A 21,087-nucleotide genomic window follows, 5' to 3' on the forward strand; every position below is an offset into this window, starting at 1 on the left:
TAAAATTTGTTGCAACATTTGTACATTTTTAAAAACATTTTTTGTATGTAGATCTAGTACATTTTTTAAACAATTGTTTTTGTTGATTATAAATGGCTAAAATATTTACATTTTAATGTTAAGGTCTTTCATGAAATAAATTGACAAAAATGTTTTTCTTTATCTTTGTGTTACTAACAGTAATTTTTTTTAAAATGACCACTTTGACAGTCTCAGTAACAAAACACCTGACAACATCACTAATAAATATCTGACTACATCAGCAACAAATATTTGAAAACAGCACCAACAAACTCTTGTATAAACATGGCTATGTTTTGATTCATTAAAATATGGTCATGTTAAGATTATATATTTTGATTCATCAACAAACATAAATATTGTATATCTCTCCTTAAACTCGAGCTAAAATCAGACTACCTCCACACACAAGGAGAAGATCAAAGATAAATCTGAGGGCTCAGACACATAAATGAACACAGACATCGATTGCTGACAATTACACTAAAATTTAATTAGAACCTTTTTAGAGTTTAACAAAACAGCTAGGTTGTAGTTCTCATATCGTTCTAAGCAAAACCTTCCCTCCATCGCAAAGTTATGAACAAGATCTGCTGTTTACTGCACATGACCTACTCTCAAACCTAAATTTTGAACACATCATACTCTCTAAACCAGACTTTAATAAGTTTTAAACACATCTTACTGTACTCTCTAAACCAGACTTTATTAAGTTTTAAACACATCCTACTGTACTCTCTAAACCAGACTTTAATAAGTTTTAAACACATCCTACTGTACTCTCTAAACCAGACTTTAATAAGTTTTAAACACATCTTACTGTACTCTCTAAACCAGACTTTATTAAGTTTTGAACACATCCTACTGTACTCTCTAAACCAGACTTTAATAAGTTTTAAACACATCCTACTGTACTCTCTAAACCAGATTTTAATAAGTTTTAAACACATCCTACTGTACTCTCTAAACCAGACTTTAATAAGTTTTAAACACATCCTACTGTACTCTCTAAACCAGACTTTATTAAGTTTTGAACACATCCTAATGTACTCTCTAAACCAAACTTTAATAAGTTTTGAACACATCCTAATGTACTCTCTAAACCAAACTTTAATAAGTTTTGAACACATCCTAATGTACTCTCTAAACCAAACTTTAATAAGTTTTGAACACATCCTAATGTACTCTTTAAACCAGACTTTAAGAAGACTTGGATACTGCAGCTAGTGTGTCGTTCCTCAACCATTCCAAAACATGGGGGGTGAAGTAAGTGATCAGAATATCCACACCTAAAACAATCAACCAACTTTTTAATACTAGATAATAAATAGTTACAAAATATTTTATCAGTAACAAAATCTGACACAGCAAATAATAAAAATATTTAAAAAGTATTAAATTTTTTAAAGCAAATGTTAATGTTGGAAACTGATTTTTCAAAAAACCAACTAATCCTATGTAAACTACTATTTAAAAATATAATAATGTCAAGGTTAGGAGATTTAAAAAATTAAGTTGTAGAAATGATTTTTGAAAGAAGCTTGCAAATCCATTCATAATAAAATGTTACTTTGATTATCTATTTTAGATAAAATTATTTTGTTTGCTGACCAATAGAATTCAAACATTTCTATAGTCAAACACTAGCAGTATAAAAGATGTAAACAAAGGGCAGGGAACTCTCACCAGCTCTCCTCATACACTGCAGAGTCTCCATGACTGCTGCCCTCAGATCAAATGCTCCAGCTTTGGCAGCGTGGTACAACATGGCGTATTCCCCAGACACGTGGTAGATGGCCATGGGGTGGGTGGGGTACTAAAGGCCAGAGTGGAGGAATAATTAAACATTAATATTGTAGTTTAAAGATATAACCAACAGTTTATTTTTTAAAATTGGTATTACCTCCCCTGATAAAATTTTTACAACTGACAGAAATTTGTAAAAAAAAATTCTTTATTTTTAGTATAGCACTTGAACTGCTACAAACTTTTCATGACAGTTTTACTTAAGGGGGTAGGCTCCAGAAAAAACCAACTTCTTAATTAAAAGCTTTTATTGATTCATTTGTGTATATCTAAGTTAGGGTACTTGTAGGGAAATATTTCCATGCATCAGGGACTTTTTTGAAAATTTGGTTGCCATGGCAACGGCGGCCATCTTGAAAAAAACATCCTTTTCTGGAGTTCTAAAATTTCATAAACTAACATAAATATCGGCTATATAACCATTGATCCTTCTTGTACTAACGCTAATAGAGTCAGCTGGCTAGTTTTTGTAACAGAAATCACTCTAGAAATATTTTTTTTTAATTTTCAAAATTTGGTGTGACGAAATTCCAAGGAAAATAATGCTAAATTCAATGGAATTTCACCAAATTTTTTTTTGAAAATTTGAAAAAAATATGTCTAGCTGTTTTTCGGTAACAAAAATTAGCCAGCTGGCTCTATTGGTGTTAGTACAATAAAGATCAATGATTATATAGGCGGTTTATATGTTACTTTAGGAAATTTTAGAACTCCACATCGGTAGTTTTTTCCAAGATGGCCGCCGTTTCCATGGCAACCATATTTTCAGAAGAGTCCCTTGTACATCCAAATATTTTTCCTTAAGTACCCTAACTTATACATAGGCAAATAAATGTAAAAGGCTTTCTAATTAAAAAGTTTTTTTCCCCGTTTTTTTCGGGAGCCTATCCCCTTAAGTTACAAGTCAGTCAGTCAACACCTGACTTTCAGTCAGTCAACACCTGTCCCACATCATGCACCAGCTCACCTTCTGCTTCAGAAGTCTGACAACATCCAGGTATGCCAGGCCAGGTTTGACCATCAAAAAATCTGCCCCTTCTGCTACATCTCTGTCCTGGTGACAAAATTATGTAAAAAAAAATGTGGATTGTTTTTAATCATACAAAACAATTAAACTATAAGATGAAAATTTTTTAAAATTTATATTTATACTTAAAAAAATATTTTTGGAGAGAAATTAAAAAAAAAATAATTTGTCTTGTTTTATTGTGTGTCAAGGTCTTAAGGTGGATCAAGTAACTGGTTCCCAAAACATTTAAGGTTCAAATTTTGATGCAATAAAATATTGCTCAAGATTTCAATGAGCCCATCCAGCCTTTAATGGGTACTCGACTTCATTCAGGGAAATTAAAGACAGCTGAATGTTGTACTTGTCAGAAAATCTGTTCACACACTATGTCTATAGAAGCAGATGAACTCTACTTCATCTGCTACTGTAGGTATCAGCTGCCTTACTTCTACTAACAGAGACTGTCCAGGTAAACAAACTAAAACATGTACTACAACTGCCCAGCTAAAGAATGTAAATCATGTTCTACAACTGACCGCAGCTCTCTCTGCCAGACCAATGGAACCGTGGGGCAGCTGATAGCATTTCCTGTCACCAAAACTGGGGGCACTTTTAGCTGCATCCCTAAAGTGATACACAAAATTAGTTGGGTAAAATAAATTTTTCAAATCTCCTGCAATAAATTGTTTTTTTATGAATGGAAGTCATCACAAACAGAAGTGTAAAAAAATTATTTATAAATTAAGCTTTGAACAAGATTGAGTGGAACTTTGGTGGCCATCTTCTCATTAGGCAACACTCATGTCAAGGGAGAGAAAAAAATTGTTTTAAAAACCCAGCTGGATTTAGTAATTATCACTTTCAATTAACAGTTAATTTTTGGATCAGTATGAATGAACTATTTCATCAGACAAAATATTCTAAACAAACTTTTGTGTTTGGTGCACAAAAATGTGGCATGGAATTAATCCAAGCTCACTAATGAGTGAAAGTTTAGAACACACAAATATGTAAAATGTATGGGTCAGACATGCATGGTCAAATAGTAGAGCCAATGACTGTTCAACTGAAAGTCTCAAGTTCAAATCCCAGGCTAGAGTCGATAGGATACCCCTGAGTCCACAGAGCTCTAATGACTCAGGTTAGAGAAACAAAGGCTGCTGGGCATAGGGCTTACCACACTGTTCCCTTGTATGCCAAGGTGAAAGAAATTAACTTTATTTCATCTGCCCCATGCTTTTCGGGCATGAAGTTGAAAACATGATGTTGTGTCCAACAAAAAAACGTTCCGTTACCAACATTTGAACACCAGCTTTAGTCCACACTTTTGCTTTAAACATGACAGAGTTGCACAGCTCTTTAAGGTACCTAGCATCAGTGTGTAAACAAGCCAGGCACCACTTATCCCATCTGTAAGGACTTTACGACTTTATAAGGTGCTTCCCTTAAACATTAAAATATATCATAGAAACTTGAATCACCCACCTAAAAGGGCCATAGAAACTAAAATTACCCACCTAAAAGGACCATAAAAACTTGAAGCAAATTTAGCGCTGTAGCTCATGACAGACACCTTGTGGCCGATGCCAGAGTTGAACAAAGCTTTTTTTATGGCCCCAATCCTTCCATCCATCATATCAGAGGGGGCAATGATGTGACATCCTGCAGAAAAGTTTTTTGTGTTATGTTCTATTTTGGCCTCTTGCAGTAACCATTTATCTGGCTACTCACAAACAAAAAAACAGACATTTTACTGTGTTTACAATGTGTAAAAGCCTAGTGGCTGAGCTGGGCCTACTAGACTAGAGTTCAAAGTTTAACCTCATATCATCTTCTATCCTGTTTGGTTGAGGTTGCTCAGTCTACTCAGCTCTAATGAGTACCTGATGTAAATGTACTTGTCACACAATCACAAACTCTACTTCACCTCCCTACAGATTAATCAGGTACTGCCATTTAAAAAAAAACCTTTTTGCAAACATGTAATGAAAAATAAATTCTAACTACATTAATAATAGTCTAGGGTCCATCAAATGAAGACTTTGATATCAATACAATCAAAGTGTGCTTACATCAACATTTTAAGAGTTGTCTATTTTACGCAGTTATTTACTAAAATGCTGCATTGTTTTGGTCTAGCTAACAATCTACTGGCTGCAGCTATGTCTGGTTACCTGCTTTAGCATAAGCTACAGCTATTTCAGCCAGCCTTTCTATACTTGGCTCATTGTCAATGGTCCCATCTGGTCTAAGGTAGCCTGTAATAATAGACCAAACAACAAGATGTTTACAGTAAAGTAAAAAAAGTAAAGTTTCCCTTTCAAACCTGACGGTCTATGGGGCAAGTGAAGTAGAGTTCACTTGTTTCTGTGACCTCGGCATATGAAGAGATAGTGTGGTCAGCACTATGCCCAGCCGCCTTTACTTTCCCTAACGTGAGTTAGGTACCCATCAGAGTTGGGTGGACTCATGGACGGTCTACTGACTTGAACCCGGATTCGAACTCGAGACTTACGGGTTAGTAGTCCAGCTCTCTACCGCTAGACCACTCCGTCCCATGTTTACAGTAGTGTGGGCTATATATAGGAACCTAACCAAGTTTACACCAAAATGTGATCACTCAGTTAACTGAACTATACATGTGATGTGTGATAAAATGGACTAATGATGGAGTAATTTTTTTTTGACATATTGCTGACTTATGACTGTGTGATAAATATGACTACGGCTGAAGTGATGAATCAAATTTATGACTGCTGTTATAAAGTGGATTTATAACTGATAAAATTAGACTTATGACTAAAGTAATAAGTTAGATTTATGATTAAGGTGATGAATGAAAATTATGACTGATGTTATAAAATAGATTTATGCCTGTTAAAATTAGACATATAAAGAAGTGATTACTTATATTTATGACTAAAGTGATGAATTAAACTTATGACTGAAGTGATGCATTAAACTTATGACTGATGTGATGAACTTATGACTGAAGTCATGAATTAAACTTTTGACTGATGTGATGAACTTATGACTGAAGTCATGCTTGACTTACCACAATGTCCATGAGAGGTGTAGGGACACAGACACACGTCACAAGCAATGAGGAGGGAGGGGAAATCTTGTCTCAGTGCCTTGATGGCCAGGATAACAGGTGTGTCAGGGGCGTCGGCTGCGGAACCTTTTTCATCCTGTGTATAGGGGGCATTACAAACTTAGATAGGGGACATCACATACTTATATAGGGGGCATTACAGTCTTATATAGGGGTATTACACACTTATATAGGGGACATTACAAACTTATACATGGGGCATAACAAACTTATATAGTGGGCATTACAAGCTAATATAGGGGGCATTACAAACTTTAGACTTTCTAAAATACAGGGGACATTTGTCTGTGTGTCTGAGCTGTGACAGCTGTTCCTGTGTCTGCTGTCCGTGTGTCAGCTGTCCGTGTGTCAGCTGTCCGTGTATCTGGTCTGTCCGTATGTCTGCTGACAACTGTCCGTGTGTCTGCTGTCCGTGTGTCCTGACCTTCTCCAAGTTCTCCGGTACACCAAACAACAGCACGGCCTTCAGACCTTTCTCAACCAGCGGCCCCACAGCCTCCCTCAGCCTGTTGACGCCATAACGGTGCTGGTCTGGCATGCTTTTGATGTCTTGGACTGCATCAGGGTCGTCTCTATGGAAACAACATGGCTTTATACACCTTGGGGATAGGGGTTCAAGTGGTATCGTTTTCATCAGTATCGTCATAACCAGTATCGTCACCTCCAGTATCGTCATAACCGGTATCGTCACCTCTAGTATCGTCATTACCAGTATCGTCATTACCGGTATCGTCACCTTTTAAAATGTGTATACAAACAACCAATGTACCAGGAGCCTACACACGTGTAAACAAAGTCGTGTATTAACGGATCTTTTAGAAATGACGACCACATATTTTAACCAACCCCCCCCCCCCCCACTGTCAATAGCTAGACCAGCAGTCTTCTTAAAAACCACGCACAGTTACACCATAGCCCACCACCTCCAACTATAGGCCTTACTCCCAACATAACACTGGAGTTTCATCATTTTCGTTCTTTAAAAAAAAAATCTAAAATAATCACCACGTCACATGTATTGAAGCCTCCCTACCCTCACCAGTGGTCTGATTTACCCTCCCCCCCCCCCCCCCCCATTTCCAATTAGGTCAGTGACGTCTTTTAATGATGATTCCCCCCTATACACAACACATGTGTCTGACAGTGTCTTTACACAAACTGTACACCAGCCACGGATATAACACGAGACAATCCCATCTATGACTGCCATTTAATCCAGTTACGTGCTTAAGAGAGACATGTGTTCAAGAGTTTCTTTCAGGCATCTCTTCGAACGAAATAAAATTTTATATAGAAAATACTTTTTATCAGTGCCCCCTCCCCCCCCCCCCCCCCTTCGGACATTTCAATCCCCCCCCCCCCCCACTCGCCCGGAGAAAAAAGTCTGAAAGAAACACTGCGTACAGATAATGGTACTGTTCATTTAGCCCTACCAATTTCAACTCTAAACCCACTCATCATTACAGCACAAATCATTCAGTTCAGACCCAGGGGGCAACTGATAGAAAAATCATTCGGAGCCCATCGCTATGAACAATTAATTGACTAAATATAATAAAAATTGTATGCCTATATTCAATATTCCCTACAATATCTCATAAAGAAATGGGCATATGATGTGTAACAAAGCTTGTGGTAAAATCATTAATTTTTAGATGCAGTTTGTAGAGAAAAACGAAATCACGTTCTTTATCTCTTCCCCCCCCCCCCCCCTAACAACAAAGCGCGTGACCTAGCATCCCCATCACATGACTGGCGTTTTAAAAAAGTGAAATGTCAGGAGAAAAATTTTCAAGTCACGAGGCTGGTGGGGGGGGGGGGGGGGGAATGAAAGGGAGGGTCGTTTATTTCACCTCGTGATATCGGGGCTAGACTTCCCTCACACTATGCACGCACACTCTCACACATACACACAAACTCTCTCTCTCACTCTCACACACACATAATGGAGAAACTAGCACGACTGGACTGGAAACGATGTAGTCCATTCATTTAATGAAAATGTATTCGGAATTCGTCTAATATTTTAGTATGTTTGCGTTCATGTTTCATCGTTATGTTTTCAGTTTTGGTGTATATAACGATTGTTTTTTTACACATAGGCCTTACGCACAAATTTAGAGTTATAATGTAATAATAACATGAAGGAGTGTGTGGGTGATGTTGTAAATGCGAACAGGTGGGGGTATGTGGGAGAAAAAAGTGTGGGGGAAAAGTGGAGTATGTGGGGAAAGAAGTGAAAGTGTGTGGGGGAAAGGTGGTCTGTGGTGAATGTGTGTGGGTAACGGCTAAATTGTGTGTGTGTGTGTGTGAAGGTGGTATTGTATGAGGGGGTGGGAGAGTGACGTTGCAACAATAACATAACAATATGTAATCGTCTAGGACAGGGGTTCCCAACCTTTTTTTACTCTAGAGCACATTCTAAAATATCGGTAGGGTGGCGGGCACCACCTATTTTAAATCGACAAACTCCTTCCAGAGGCGTAGCGACCCTTCCCGTCACCCGGGGACGAAACTTTCGATTCGCACGATTTGCACTTCCCCCCCTCAAATTTTCGATTTGCACCCCCCCCCCCTTTCAAACTTTCGATTTGCACCCCCCCTCAAATTTTCGATTTGCACCCCCCCCCCCCCTTTAACTTTCGATCTCCATCCCCTTCAAACTTTCAATAATGTTTATGAAAAAAATTCTGTCTCTGTCGGGAGAGCCAAATGTTGCGTCAAAAAGTGGGGAGATGAACAAAACATCCGTGTGACAGAATGATGAGAGAACTGGTCAGCTGCTTATCTGGCCTCTCTGTCTGTATGTATGTATGTGTGTATGTGTATATATGTGTGTATGTGTGCACTGAATTGAGGACAACGAGACTGCGACATTTAGCTCGTTTGGATGGTCAAGTAGGCTACACAGTAACTGTAACCGTTACACATATTGGAACTGGTACACTTCCTGTACACACCATTTACACATTTCGACGCCCCAAACGAACTGACAACTTGGTGATCTTAAATCTAGGTGATAGGTCCTTGGTTTTGTTGGGTAGCCTGTGCTCCCACTAAAACATAGAGGTCGCTAATGATAATTTGATTTTAACATACAAGGATTTAACATACAGGTATAGATTACGTTCAAATTCGTATAGGAAAAAAGAGGCCGTTTGGTGGCATTCCACCCCCCACCCTAGCTACACATTTGGGACAAAACTTGTTTGGTTTGGCCCTGGTGTTTTCCTTTTTACCTCGTGGGGGTAAGGCCGTCGTCCCCACTCCTCCTCAGACTAACGAGACACCTAACAGTCGATTTTCATCAGAATGTGAAGTGGTCGGAATGGTGTGAGTGTGTGTGTGTGTAGGGGGGGGGGGTCAGGATGGTGAGAGAAGGCGGGGGGGGGGGGGGGCAAGCAACGGGCATGACAAACAATGTCAACTCAATTTAGAAAGATCAGGCAATTAGTTCTTTACACTGTTTTTTTTTTACTAATGTACTACATATATTTGGAAACAGATTAATTAAAACGGCTTTTTTTTTGCGGAGGTAATCCTGTTTGTGTAGGTCTAGAGCACTTTTGTAGCTCAGAGCTAGAAAAATACTGTAAGTTTCTGTATAACCCACGTTTCTATTATTTTACAAGAACTGTTGTACATAACCCATTGAACATAGCACCTATAAGTTATATGACCGTCTTGTGGTTTCTACATAAAATAAACAATCATATGGACTTTAGATTTAGTGTATGTCTTCTCACACACAGATAAGAAAAGGCTGAAACATATGTGGGACATGTAGCTTACAGTTATCCTAGGCTACTGGCTACATATATCCATTAGTTACTAAGATGTAGCTCGTAGCCAGAAACCACACTATATTCTAGTACCTAAATTAATAAATAAAGATCTAAGTAGGCCCTTTTGTGGTATATGTATTAAATTCTTACATAAAAAACGATAGGTCTATAAAAGCTCTCTACACTAGTCTATAGGCCTACTACTGTAGTGTGTTACAACGCTATAGCAAAGATAAACGTAACTGTAACTTTACCACACACAACAACATAACTATAACGAGGCCTAACTAATATAAATATACAACTAGTCTACTAAATAGCAACTAAAAAGTGATAAATTCAGATTAAAATAAGGTAGCCTAAACTTTTTTAGGCTACCTTATTTATCTGAGTAAAATAATGACAACTAGACTCCCTAGAAGCTAGAGTGCCGAGGGTCAGAGGAGTACTCACACTATGAACAACGGGTACATTAAGTTGTCAGGACATATCGTAGTACCCTGGGACTGCCAGGCCCTCAGTGTAGGGTGATGATATCCACTGTGTAAAATTGCGTGACTCGCCATGACTCTTGTTTTCGCACTACTGGCAAGGAAAATCCTGGGTCATCACAAACACAAGTTACAATTATTGTACTTTCGTTTTTACGCGACGGTTACGTCCCCTTGTGTGTTTTTTTTCCCTCATCGAGCCTACCAATGAGAGTTCTTTCACGTGATAATACCCCCCCCCCCCCCTCCTCCCCCCCCCTCCTCCCCCCCCCCTTCTCCACTGCGATTCATTTACACCAATTTCTCAATACATGTTAAACTTTCTCTAATAATATCCTATGCAGCTGTCTGAAAAAGCCCAGTTGAACTAGATTGTCTATCTACTTTTACTTATTTACTTATTAATTTCATGAACCCATGACTGAATATTGAATAACGAATTGGATTTAATTGTTCAATCTATGTTGCGTATAAATTCAGATATTTTATTTTAAAACGGGGTTTTTCAATTCTGAATAAACTAATTTTATATGGTAAATGACCGATAAGATTAAGATTGTAGGCTTACTATTCTAGATTTTAACCGAAAATAGGTTCAAAATAGCGAAACAACCAAGAGACATAACTATGTAAGACCGTGGGCTTTTCACAACACAAAATGAAGTTTAAAAAAACAACCGGAAATGTAACCGGGAAAAGCAACACTATTGTTTACATTTTATAATACACATGGCTGTTGTGTTGTTGTCACGCAAGTACTGAAAAAGTTATTCATAATTACTTGGGCTTGCAAAGGCCTCAAAGGAGTTTACGAAATAAACACAGGTTAAAGTTCCTTTACAAACCGGTATAAAAATATCTATCTATTTCTAGATCTATGATTCTAATTCTATGTCTAGTTGTCTACCAAAACCTAGTTTTTCTCACTAAATCTAGAATTTACGCAATTATCAATTTAAACATGACCACTGAATAATAGACATCCATATTTAATCCATTAGGCACTAACTTTGGAGTTTTTAGTTCGTTTTAAACTAAATTACTTAATTTAATATTTATTGTCAATCACTGCCATGTCCAACACATCTCTCCATGACAACTCTTCTTAAGCTTGAAGCTAAAGAAAACCACAAATCAAGTTAGACTTTTTAAGTGGCCATGCACAAGAGTTCCTCACTAGTGATCACCAAATAGTGGTCACGTGGTTTTTTTTTCAAAAAAAATTTGGTTGTCATTTTTTCGGCTGGTCTCATAAAAAAACGGTTGACGATATTTGATTTATTTTTTCATAGACTGATAAAACTAATAATGCTTTAGTATGGAAATCAATTTTGTAATATGGAAATCGATATTTAAAAAGTTCTAGTATTTTTGATGAAACCAACTTTTAAATTTAGCCTTCATTCTCAAACGCAAATTTTAAAATGCTTTTCTGGCATATATAGCCCTGCCACCTATAGCTTGTTGTTATAACGTGAAAGTCCCGCCATTTTGCGCGTGGTAAACATTTTAAAAACTAATTAGTAGAAGGTCTCTGGAATTTGGCCGAAAAATCGTCGGAAGTCAAGCGTCCGGTCCGGGCGCCATATTGTTGTTAGCAACCGACCACGCCTCCAAGTTAGCGAGTAATACTACCAAAACCATACAGACTACAGACAGGCGACAGACAGGACAGTCAGTTTCAGTTCAGACATGAGACGAGTTCAGAATCAGCAGTGTGACAGGTGTCACTGTCAATTCAATACTTAATACTAGATTCTAGATCAATAATTCAATACTTTGAATACTCAAATCTGTCATCTCTGGTGAGTCTGATCTCAATCATTCATTGATAAATCAAAGACATCATTCACTGACATCTCTCTCATCTGCTTCTTTAATCAGATGATATTTTGAGTCGACCCTTGCCCTTTGACACCTTTGTATTGTTTCCCTAGCAAAACGACCTCTCCCCCCGCTCCAGATACTAAATTTTGTTGTTTACATGAATGTACAATAGGATGTTCAGATGTTACATTTGTTTTATGAGTAGGCCTACCTTTTATTGTGGATTCCATAATTTTTAAATTATAAAATGTAGGCCTATAGTACCCACCCATCTCTGTTGATACTGCTTCAGTATGGCAACCATTCCTGGAATAGCAGTGGATGCAGTGCTAGTGAAAAGTGATGACATGCCTGAGCACACAGAGGTCATCCGGGGATATGATTTTAATGAAGGCGTCAACTACCACAAGCTGTTTGAGAGTATGACGCGGACGGGGTTCCAGGCTACAAGTGTGGGGCAGTCCATCACAGAGATCAACAGAATGGTAGGTAGCCCACACTTAAGCTGCTGCTGTAGTAGTCCATCACAGAGATCAACAGAATGGTAGGTAGCCCACACTTAAGCTGCTGCTGTAGTAGTCCATCACAGAGATCAACAGAATGGTAGGTAGCCCATATGCAAGCTGCTGCTGTAGTAGTCCATCACAGAGATCAACAGAATGGTAGGTAGCCCACATGCAAGCTGCTGCTGTAGTAGTCCATCACAGAGATCAACAGAATGGTAAGTAGCCCACACTAAAGTAGCTGCTGTAGTAGTATGCAGTGTGATCACTCCAGCTGCTGTTTTCGACAGCTAATATTTTCATTTATTTGAAAAAAAAAAAAATTTTTATCATGTATCTTCATTTTTTATTTTGGTTTTTCCAGTTTTCACTTTCTCATATTTTTTCTTACTAAACAATCCAACTACTGAAAGTGTCAGATTGATTTTTTTTTTAATCATATCTGTTAATAATTGATTAAAGTGCCATGGAAAGCATGGAATATTTGGTAAATTATAGAGAAAATATCTAAACTAAATTGTTTTTATAACATGTAATTAGCAGATGTAACTGAAAATTACTTTGGTAAAATATCTGACAGATTGATTGCAAGTTTCAAGAAATCCCAGCTGAGAAGAAACCAGCCATGAACCTTAACCCATGTGGAAGGGAGTTAACCAACTGTACCATTTTTCTCAGCTACACATCCAACCTTGTCTCAGCTGGTACAAGGGAGATAATCAGGTACCTTGTACAACATAATATGGTGAGTACTGGTTCTTTAACTAAGATGACTTATATTTAAAACACCCTGAGTGTAGATTAATAAATAAATAATTACAAAAAAATAATTGATGTACAACATGAGTACTATTATTATTTATTTAGTTTTTGAATTATTAATTTGAGGTGTGTTTGATTTTTTTACGATTCCTAAATCAGGTTGATTGTGTGGTGAGCAGCGCAGGGGGTATTGAGGAAGATTTTATCAAATGTATGGCACCAACTTACATGGGAGACTTTTCTCTACCTGGCAAGGAGCTTCGCAGTAAAGGATTGAACAGGATCGGCAACTTGCTGGTGCCCAACTCTAACTATTGCCTGTTTGAGACCTGGGTCACTCCAATACTGGACAGCATGGTGGAGGAACAGAAGGAGGTAAGGACAGTTAGTTAATGCTGGGTCACTATCATACTGGACAGTATGGTGGAGGAACAGAAGGAGGTAAGGACAGTTAGTTAATGCTGGGTCACTATCATACTGGACAGTATGGTGGAGGAACAGAAGGAGGTAAGGACAGTTAGTTAATGCTGGGTCACTATCATACTGGACAGTATGGTGGAGGAACAGAAGGAGGTAAGGACAGTTAGTTAATGCTGGGTCACTATCTTACTGGACAGTATGGTGGAGGAACAGAAGGAGGTAAGGACAGTTAGTTAATGCTGGGTCACTATCATACTGGACAGTCTGGTGGAGGAACAGAAGGAGGTAAGGACAGTTAGTTAATGCTGGGTCACTATCATACTGGACAGTATGGTGGAGGAACAGAAGGAGGTAAGGACAGTTAGTTACTGCATATGCTTTCTCTGAAGGTTAGTGGTTAATTGAGAGAGTATGTGGTCGCTGACGTGAAAGTCTTGAGTTTAGTCTTAGAGTTGTCCATAGGTCATTTCTGAGTCCATCCATTTCCGATGGGTACTTTACCAAGGTATGAAAATAAAAAGGAAAGAAACCTCTTTAGACCTAGCCATCCATTCTTTTGGAATAGTACAGATCACAAAAATCCCTTTTTACACTGAGGTAGAAAAAACTCTACTTCACATGTCCTTCATGGTTAACAGTCATGTTTGCCACGATAGATAAAAATGATAAAATTCAATTAAAACTTTTTCAGGGAGAGAAGTGGACGCCTTCCAAGATCATTTCACGATTAGGCAAAGAAATCGACAACCCAGATTCTATATACTACTGGGCCTATAAGGTTGGTGCCTTTTAATGGAGAATAGTTATGATGTTAGGTTGTTGCATTTTAACAGTACAATTTTGGTTAATGTAAGTTTTTAATAAATACTGTTGTATTACTTTGTGCACATACCAAACATGGAATAAATACTAAATTATATAAATACTTAAAAAGATGTAAGCTTTTATTTTTCTATTTCCTAGTTAGTAATTTTAAAATAATTTGGTGAATGGAGTGTAGTGTGTCATTATGAAATTAATATTTTTCTATCATTTATTCCATTCCTTTAGAACAACATTCCAGTTTTTTGTCCAGCTTTGACAGATGGCTCTCTGGGTGATATGATCTACTTCCACTCCTACCAGAAACCTGGGCTTGTTATTGACATAGTGGAAGGTGGGTAAAGCGTGGGGGGGGGGGGGGGGGTAATTGACTTGTTTATGCTGATGTATTCACACTTTCAGTTTAGGTCAGTCTGACCTTTTCTAAAATTCTGAGGTCAGCCTGACATTTTCTAAAATCCTTAGGTCTGTCTTATCATTCCTAAAATCCTTAGGTCAATCTGACCATTCCAAAAATTCTGAGGTCTGCCTGACCATTGCTAAAATCCTTGGGTCAATCTGACCATTCCTAAAATTCTGAGGTCAATCTGACCTTTTCTAAAATTCTGAGGTCAGCCTGACCATTTCTCAAACACCTCCAACTTACCATGTTTACCCCTGGTTGTACTTTATAATTGCTGTTGTAGACATCCGACGTATGAACAGCCAGGCTGTTTACGCAGTGAACACAGGAATGATTATACTTGGTGGAGGCATGATCAAACACCACACGTGTAACGCTAATCTTATGGTGAGATACATACGTTTTCTGCATTTTTATGTACAATTTGTATATTAGTAATATATGACATAAAATTTCTATATATTCAACATACACATTTAGTCTAGTATAAACTGTGTATACTTAGTTAAATATTAAGCTAGTGTTATATGGAAGTTATACTATAACACTCTTAAAATCTATAATTTCCTGTAAAAATTTAATTTGCTAACACTATTGACCATGACCTAATTGTTAAACCTAGTCTTTCCTCTACTCTAGAGAAATGTTGCAGATTTCTCTGTGTATGTGAACTAATTGTTAAACCTAGTCTTTCCTCTACTCTAGAGAAATGGTGCAGATTTCTCTGTGTATGTGAACTAGTTGTTAAACCTAGTCTTTCCTCTACTCTAGAGAAATGGTGCAGATTTCTCTGTGTATGTGAACTAATTGTTAAACCTAGTCTTTACTCTACTCTAGAGAAATGGTGCAGACTTCTCTGTGTATGTGAACTTATTGTTAAACCTAGTCTTTCCTCTACTCTAGAGAAATGGTGCAGATTTCTCTGTGTATGTGAACTAGTTGTTAAACCTAGTCTTTCCTCTACTCTAGAGAAATGGTGCAGACTTCTCTGTGAATGTGAACTAATTGTTAAACCTAGTCTTTCCTCTACTCTAGAGAAATGGTGCAGATTTCTCTGTGTATGTGAACTAATTGTTAAACCTAGTCTTTCCTCTACTCTAGAGAAATGGTGCAGATTTCTCTGTGTATGTGAACTAATTGTTAAACCTAGTCTTTCCTCTACTCTAGAGAAATGGTGCAGACTTCTCTGTGAATGTGAACTAATTGTTAAACCTAGTCTTTCCTCTACTCTAGAGAAATGGTGCAGATTTCTCTGTGTATGTGAACTAATTGTTAAACCTAGTCTTTCCTCTACTCTAGAGAAATGGTGCAGATTTCTCTGTGTATGTGAACTAATTGTTAAACCTAGTCTTTCCTCTACTCTAGAGAAATGGTGCAGATTTCTCTGTGTATGTGAACTAATTGTTAAACCTAGTCTTTCCTCTACTCTAGAGAAATGGTGCAGATTTCTCTGTGTATGTGAACTAATTGTTAAACCTAGTCTTTCCTCTACTCTAGAGAAATGGTGCAGATTTCTCTGTGTATGTGAACTAATTGTTAAACCTAGTCTTTCCTCTACTCTAGAGAAATGGTGCAGATTTCTCTGTGTATGTCAACACGGCGTGTGAATTTGATGGCAGCGATGCTGGAGCTCGCCCTGATGAAGCCGTGTCTTGGGGTAAAATCAAACCTGGCAGTCATGCTGTTAAAGTGAGTTAAACCCAGTTAAACCTGACAGTTAACGCTGTTAAAGTGAGTTAAACCCAGTTAAACCAGGCAGTCATGCTGTTAAAGTGAGTTAAACCCAGTTAAACCAGGCAGTCACGCTGTTAAAGTGAGTTAAACCCAGTTAAACCAGGCAGTCACATGGTTAAAGTGAGTTAAACTCAGTTAAACCAGGCAGTCATGCTGTTAAAGTGAGTTAAACTCTGTTAAACCAGGCAGTCATGCTGTCAAAGTGAGTTAAACCCAGTTAAACCTGACAGTCATGCTGTTAAAGTGAGTTAAACCAGGCAGTCATGCTGTTAAAGTGAGTTAAACCCAGTTAAACCAGGCAGTCATGCTATTAAAGTGAGTTAAACCCAGTTAAACCAGGCAGTCACATGGTTAAAGTGAGTTAAACTCAGTTAAACCAGGCAGTCATGCTGTTAAAGTGAGTTAAACTCTGTTAAACCAGGCAGTCATGCTGTCAAAGTGAGTTAAACCCAGTTAAACCTGACAGTCATGCTGTTAAAGTGAGTTAAACCAGGCAGTCATGCTGTTAAAGTGAGTTAAACCCAGTTAAACCAGGCAGTCATGCTATTAAAGTGAGTTAAACCCAGTTAAACCAGGCAGTCACATGGTTAAAGTGAGTTAAACTCAGTTAAACCAGGCAGTCATGCTGTTAAAGTGAGTTAAACTCTGTTAAACCAGGCAGTCATGCTGTCAAAGTGAGTTAAACCCAGTTAAACCTGACAGTCATGCTGTTAAAGTGAGTTAAACCAGGCAGTCATGCTGTTAAAGTGAGTTAAACCCAGTTAAACCAGGCAGTCATGCTGTTAAAGTGAGGTGAACCCAGTTAAACCTGACAGTTAACGCTGTTAAAGTGAGTTAAACCCAGTTAAACCTGACAGGCATGCTGCTAAAGTGAGTTAAACCAGGCAGTCATGCTGTTAAAGTGAGTTAAACCCAGTTAAACCTGACAGTTAACGCTGTTAAAGTGAGTTAAACCCAGTTAAACCAGGCAGTCACACTGTTAAAGTGAGTTAAACCCAGTTAAACCTGACAGTTAACGCTGTTAAAGTGAGTTAAACCCAGTTAAACCAGGCAGTCATGCTGTTAAAGTGAGTTAAACCCAGTTAAACCTGACAGGCATGCTGCTAAAGTGAGTTAAACCAGGCAGTCATGCTGTTAAAGTGAGTTAAACCCAGTTAAACCTGACAGGCATGCTGCTAAAGTGAGTTAAACCAGGCAGTCATGCTGTTAAAGTGAGTTAAACCCAGTTAAACCTGACAGTTAACGCTGTTTAAAATAGGTTGTAACCTGATACAATATTAAAGTAGGCGCCCACCCTGTTGAAATGAGTTAACCAAGACTGAACGTAGAACTTTGCTCAAAAGTTGTTTTTTTTTTGTAGAAGAGGTCTTTTAATTATTTTACAGTAGTTATTCATATTAGTTATTTAAAGCTTTGATGAATGACTTAAACCAATTCTGCTACTTCTCACATATCTCCAGGTGTATGGTGAAGCTACTGTGATATTCCCCATCTTGGTGGGGGAAACCTTTGCTAGCAGAGAGAAGGAGTTTACAGAATTTTACTCAAAGCGCAATGACTGATGCCGTCTCCACTACCCACTTGTTTTATTGTTGTTTTATAAACTGTGTAGTTTTGCTGTGTAACTTGACTTTTGCTCAATTGGATCTCGCATTGTGTCATTTACAAGCTGTTTTTGACATTTACATGACATTGGTGACATTAACATGTAATTGGTGACATTTACATGCGACTGGTGACATTTTCATACCACTGGTGACATGGACATGACATTGATGTCAGATGTGACTGGTGCTTAGGTATCATTGTGATGGATGAAATTGTCTCTTGTAGTAGCTGTTATTCATAGGCCTACCTGACTTTATTTATGCATAAACAAATTATTTGGATATCTGTCCAAGTTTTTAGATAGCTCAAAGTACTAAAATAATTTCTCATGTAACAATATTTATTCAGTTTTATTTACAGTGCTTAAAATAAAAACATTGGCTTATTGAGGCATTATTGTACAAGTAAAAGAGAATAAATTAATTAATTGAAGATTTATTTCCAGCAACTAGAGGGTTAATAAAAATGAGATTGGTCATATCAAAACATTAAAGAAAAGTTTGCAAAAGTCTAGTTATGAGTAAAATGCTGGTTATTTAAGTCAATACATATTAAAATGTGTATAAATAAATATGTATATACATATACCCATATATTTTATGTATAATGAACCCCTAAAATAAAAATCATTGACTCAAGGCACAGCAAACACAAGATATTTCTAAAATGTCATAGAAACCCATAACACACTAGGCTCAGTTTAAGACTACTTTCAAATTACTAGACTGTACAATGTGTATTGCAGTATCATTGAAATTGAATGTTTTTTCACAAATTGTTTATTCTTTTATGATTTTTCTTGTTTTTACATTTATAGCCTTTGTATGTTATCTGATATTTTTAATATGTTGTTAGGAAATGTTACTGTTCATTCAAAAGTTGTGAGCAATGATTTTATTGAGAGCACAAGTTCTCAATGATTTAGCTGTATATATAATTTTTACATATTAAATATATAGAATATACTACCCTGTAACAGTCTTGTTTAGTGCTTTGTTGGGTAATAAATGAAATGATGATGAGAATAAAGAAATGAAATGATGAGAATAAAGAAATGAAATGATGATGAGAATAAAGAAATGAAATGATGATGAGAATAAAGAAATGAAATGATGATGAGAATAAAGAAATGAAATGATGATGAGAATAAAGAAATGAAATGATGATGAGAATAAAGAAATGAAATGATGATGAGAATAAAGAAATGAAATGATGATGAGAATAAAGAAATGAAATGATGATGAGAATAAAGAAGTAAAATGATGATGAGAATAAAGAAATGAAATGATGATGAGAATAAAGAAATGAAATGATGATGAGAATAAAGAAGTAAAATGATGATGAGAATAAAGAAATGAAATGATGATGAGAATAAAGAAATGAAAGATGATGAGAATAAAGAAATGAAATGATGATGAGAATAAAGAAATGAAATGATGATGAGAATAAAGAAGTGAAATGATGATGAGAATAAAGAAGTAAAATAAACAGTCTGAGATAGACCTTGGGTTCATACTTAAGTTTTCTTACATGGTTAAACTTCAATTTGTAATTGTCTTAATATTTTGTTACTAGTCTTAGCATTGCCAAATGGATAAAACAGAGGTAAATTCTTTCATATTTAAAGATTGTTTAAATAGAGGGATGTAATAATTGGACACATGAACAAAACAAGTTAGGAATGTGGCTTCATACAAGTACAAATTTAAAAAGTTATCAATAAATAATTTCTACCTAGATACAAACCAACAACCAATTTGTGATCAGATGGTAGCGCTTTTATACTATCAAAATTCTAGCTTTTTTAACTTTCAACTGAGACTTACTTTAATCAAAACATTTAGTATTTTGAACATATTCAATTCTTTAGTAGGCCATATTTAATTTTTCATCAGGTATTTCATTTTAAATTTTAAACTTAATATTAAATTCTAAACAGCCCATGTAATAGATTGAAATAATTGTGAGGTCAAGGGAACTCACTCTTCTGTATTAGTTATATTTATAATATTGTTATCTTGAGTGATGTCCCTTGTGTACTTCCTTCCGTCCTCTCTGTGTGTTTCCATCGTGAGGTAGTTAGACCCATTAAATGTGTTATATACAACCACAGGCTTCTGTCGTCAATCTATTATAACTGGCGACGAAGGATAAACATCTACTAGAAAGAGCACCTACTTACGCAAAAAAGAGGTTTGCTAGAGCTTATTAGCTAATTATTTCTAGAATTATGGCGCTGTATGGCCAAATAAAAGAATTTGATGCGAATGATGAAATCATTCAAGATTACCTAGAGAGGTTAAGCTTTTACCTAGAAGCTAACGACGTGACGATAGAAGCCAAAAAGAGAGCTGTTTTGTTAACAGTCATAGGGCCTCAACAATTTAGGCTACTAAAAGACTTATGCACACCAGCTAGTCTAACTACCAAGAGCTTTAACGAGCTGAGCAAATTGCTAACAGACCACCATGCGCCTACCCCATCAAAGTTTTTATGTCGAGCTAGATTTGACAGTAGGACTCGTCAACCAAACGAGTCGATATCAGAATATGTTGCTGCTTTACGTCATTTAAGTGAATTTTGTGAATTTGGAGAAACGCTGTCTGACAGACTGTGTGAAAAGTTTGTGACAGGTGTAAACAGCCCTGATATTCAAAGAAAGTTGCTGCTCGAGTCAGATCTAACATTAGAAAAAGCAATACAACTTGCAACTTCATTCCAGCAGTCATCAGATGCGGCGAAATCTCTTACGCCTTCAGGGATCCATGCAGTAAACAGCAG

The 21,087-nt window shown here is 37.0% G+C and overlaps 2 protein-coding genes across 5 annotated transcripts; one reads left to right on the forward strand and one right to left on the reverse strand.

Moving 5' to 3' along the window:
* Positions 1-51: 51 nt before the first annotated feature.
* LOC131945994 (delta-aminolevulinic acid dehydratase-like) lies at positions 52-10,404 on the reverse strand. Its single transcript, XM_059306627.1, has 9 exons — positions 10,190-10,404; positions 6,376-6,523; positions 5,892-6,027; positions 5,011-5,094; positions 4,354-4,498; positions 3,373-3,460; positions 2,795-2,881; positions 1,708-1,837; positions 52-1,310 (listed from the first exon to the last, which is right to left on the reverse strand). The coding sequence occupies exons 1-9, from the start codon at positions 10,300-10,302 to the stop codon at positions 1,222-1,224; spliced, it is 1,020 nt and encodes a 339-aa protein (XP_059162610.1). The 5' UTR covers positions 10,303-10,404; the 3' UTR covers positions 52-1,221.
* A 533-nt stretch (positions 10,405-10,937) lies between these two features.
* On the forward strand, positions 10,938-19,242 carry LOC131946042 (deoxyhypusine synthase-like). Of its 4 annotated transcripts, none has more exons than XM_059306676.1 (9): positions 10,938-11,074; positions 12,347-12,539; positions 13,138-13,302; positions 13,479-13,694; positions 14,431-14,517; positions 14,790-14,895; positions 15,248-15,351; positions 16,528-16,653; positions 18,159-19,242. In XM_059306676.1, exons 2-9 carry the CDS (start codon positions 12,348-12,350, stop codon positions 18,258-18,260), a joined length of 1,098 nt encoding a protein of 365 aa, XP_059162659.1. In that variant the 5' UTR covers positions 10,938-11,074; position 12,347; the 3' UTR covers positions 18,261-19,242. The 4 variants fall into 4 exon arrangements, with proteins under 4 accessions (XP_059162659.1, XP_059162658.1, XP_059162657.1 ...); XM_059306675.1 differs by having other exon boundaries at positions 10,938-11,052; positions 12,308-12,539; XM_059306674.1 differs by having other exon boundaries at positions 10,938-11,052; positions 12,316-12,539.
* Positions 19,243-21,087: the final 1,845 nt, after the last annotated feature.

The sequence above is a fragment of the Physella acuta genome, unplaced genomic scaffold (genome assembly GCF_028476545.2).
Source record: "Physella acuta isolate Inbredline_101_S28 unplaced genomic scaffold, ASM2847654v3 ptg000543l, whole genome shotgun sequence".
Taxonomy (NCBI): domain Eukaryota; kingdom Metazoa; phylum Mollusca; class Gastropoda; family Physidae; genus Physella; species Physella acuta.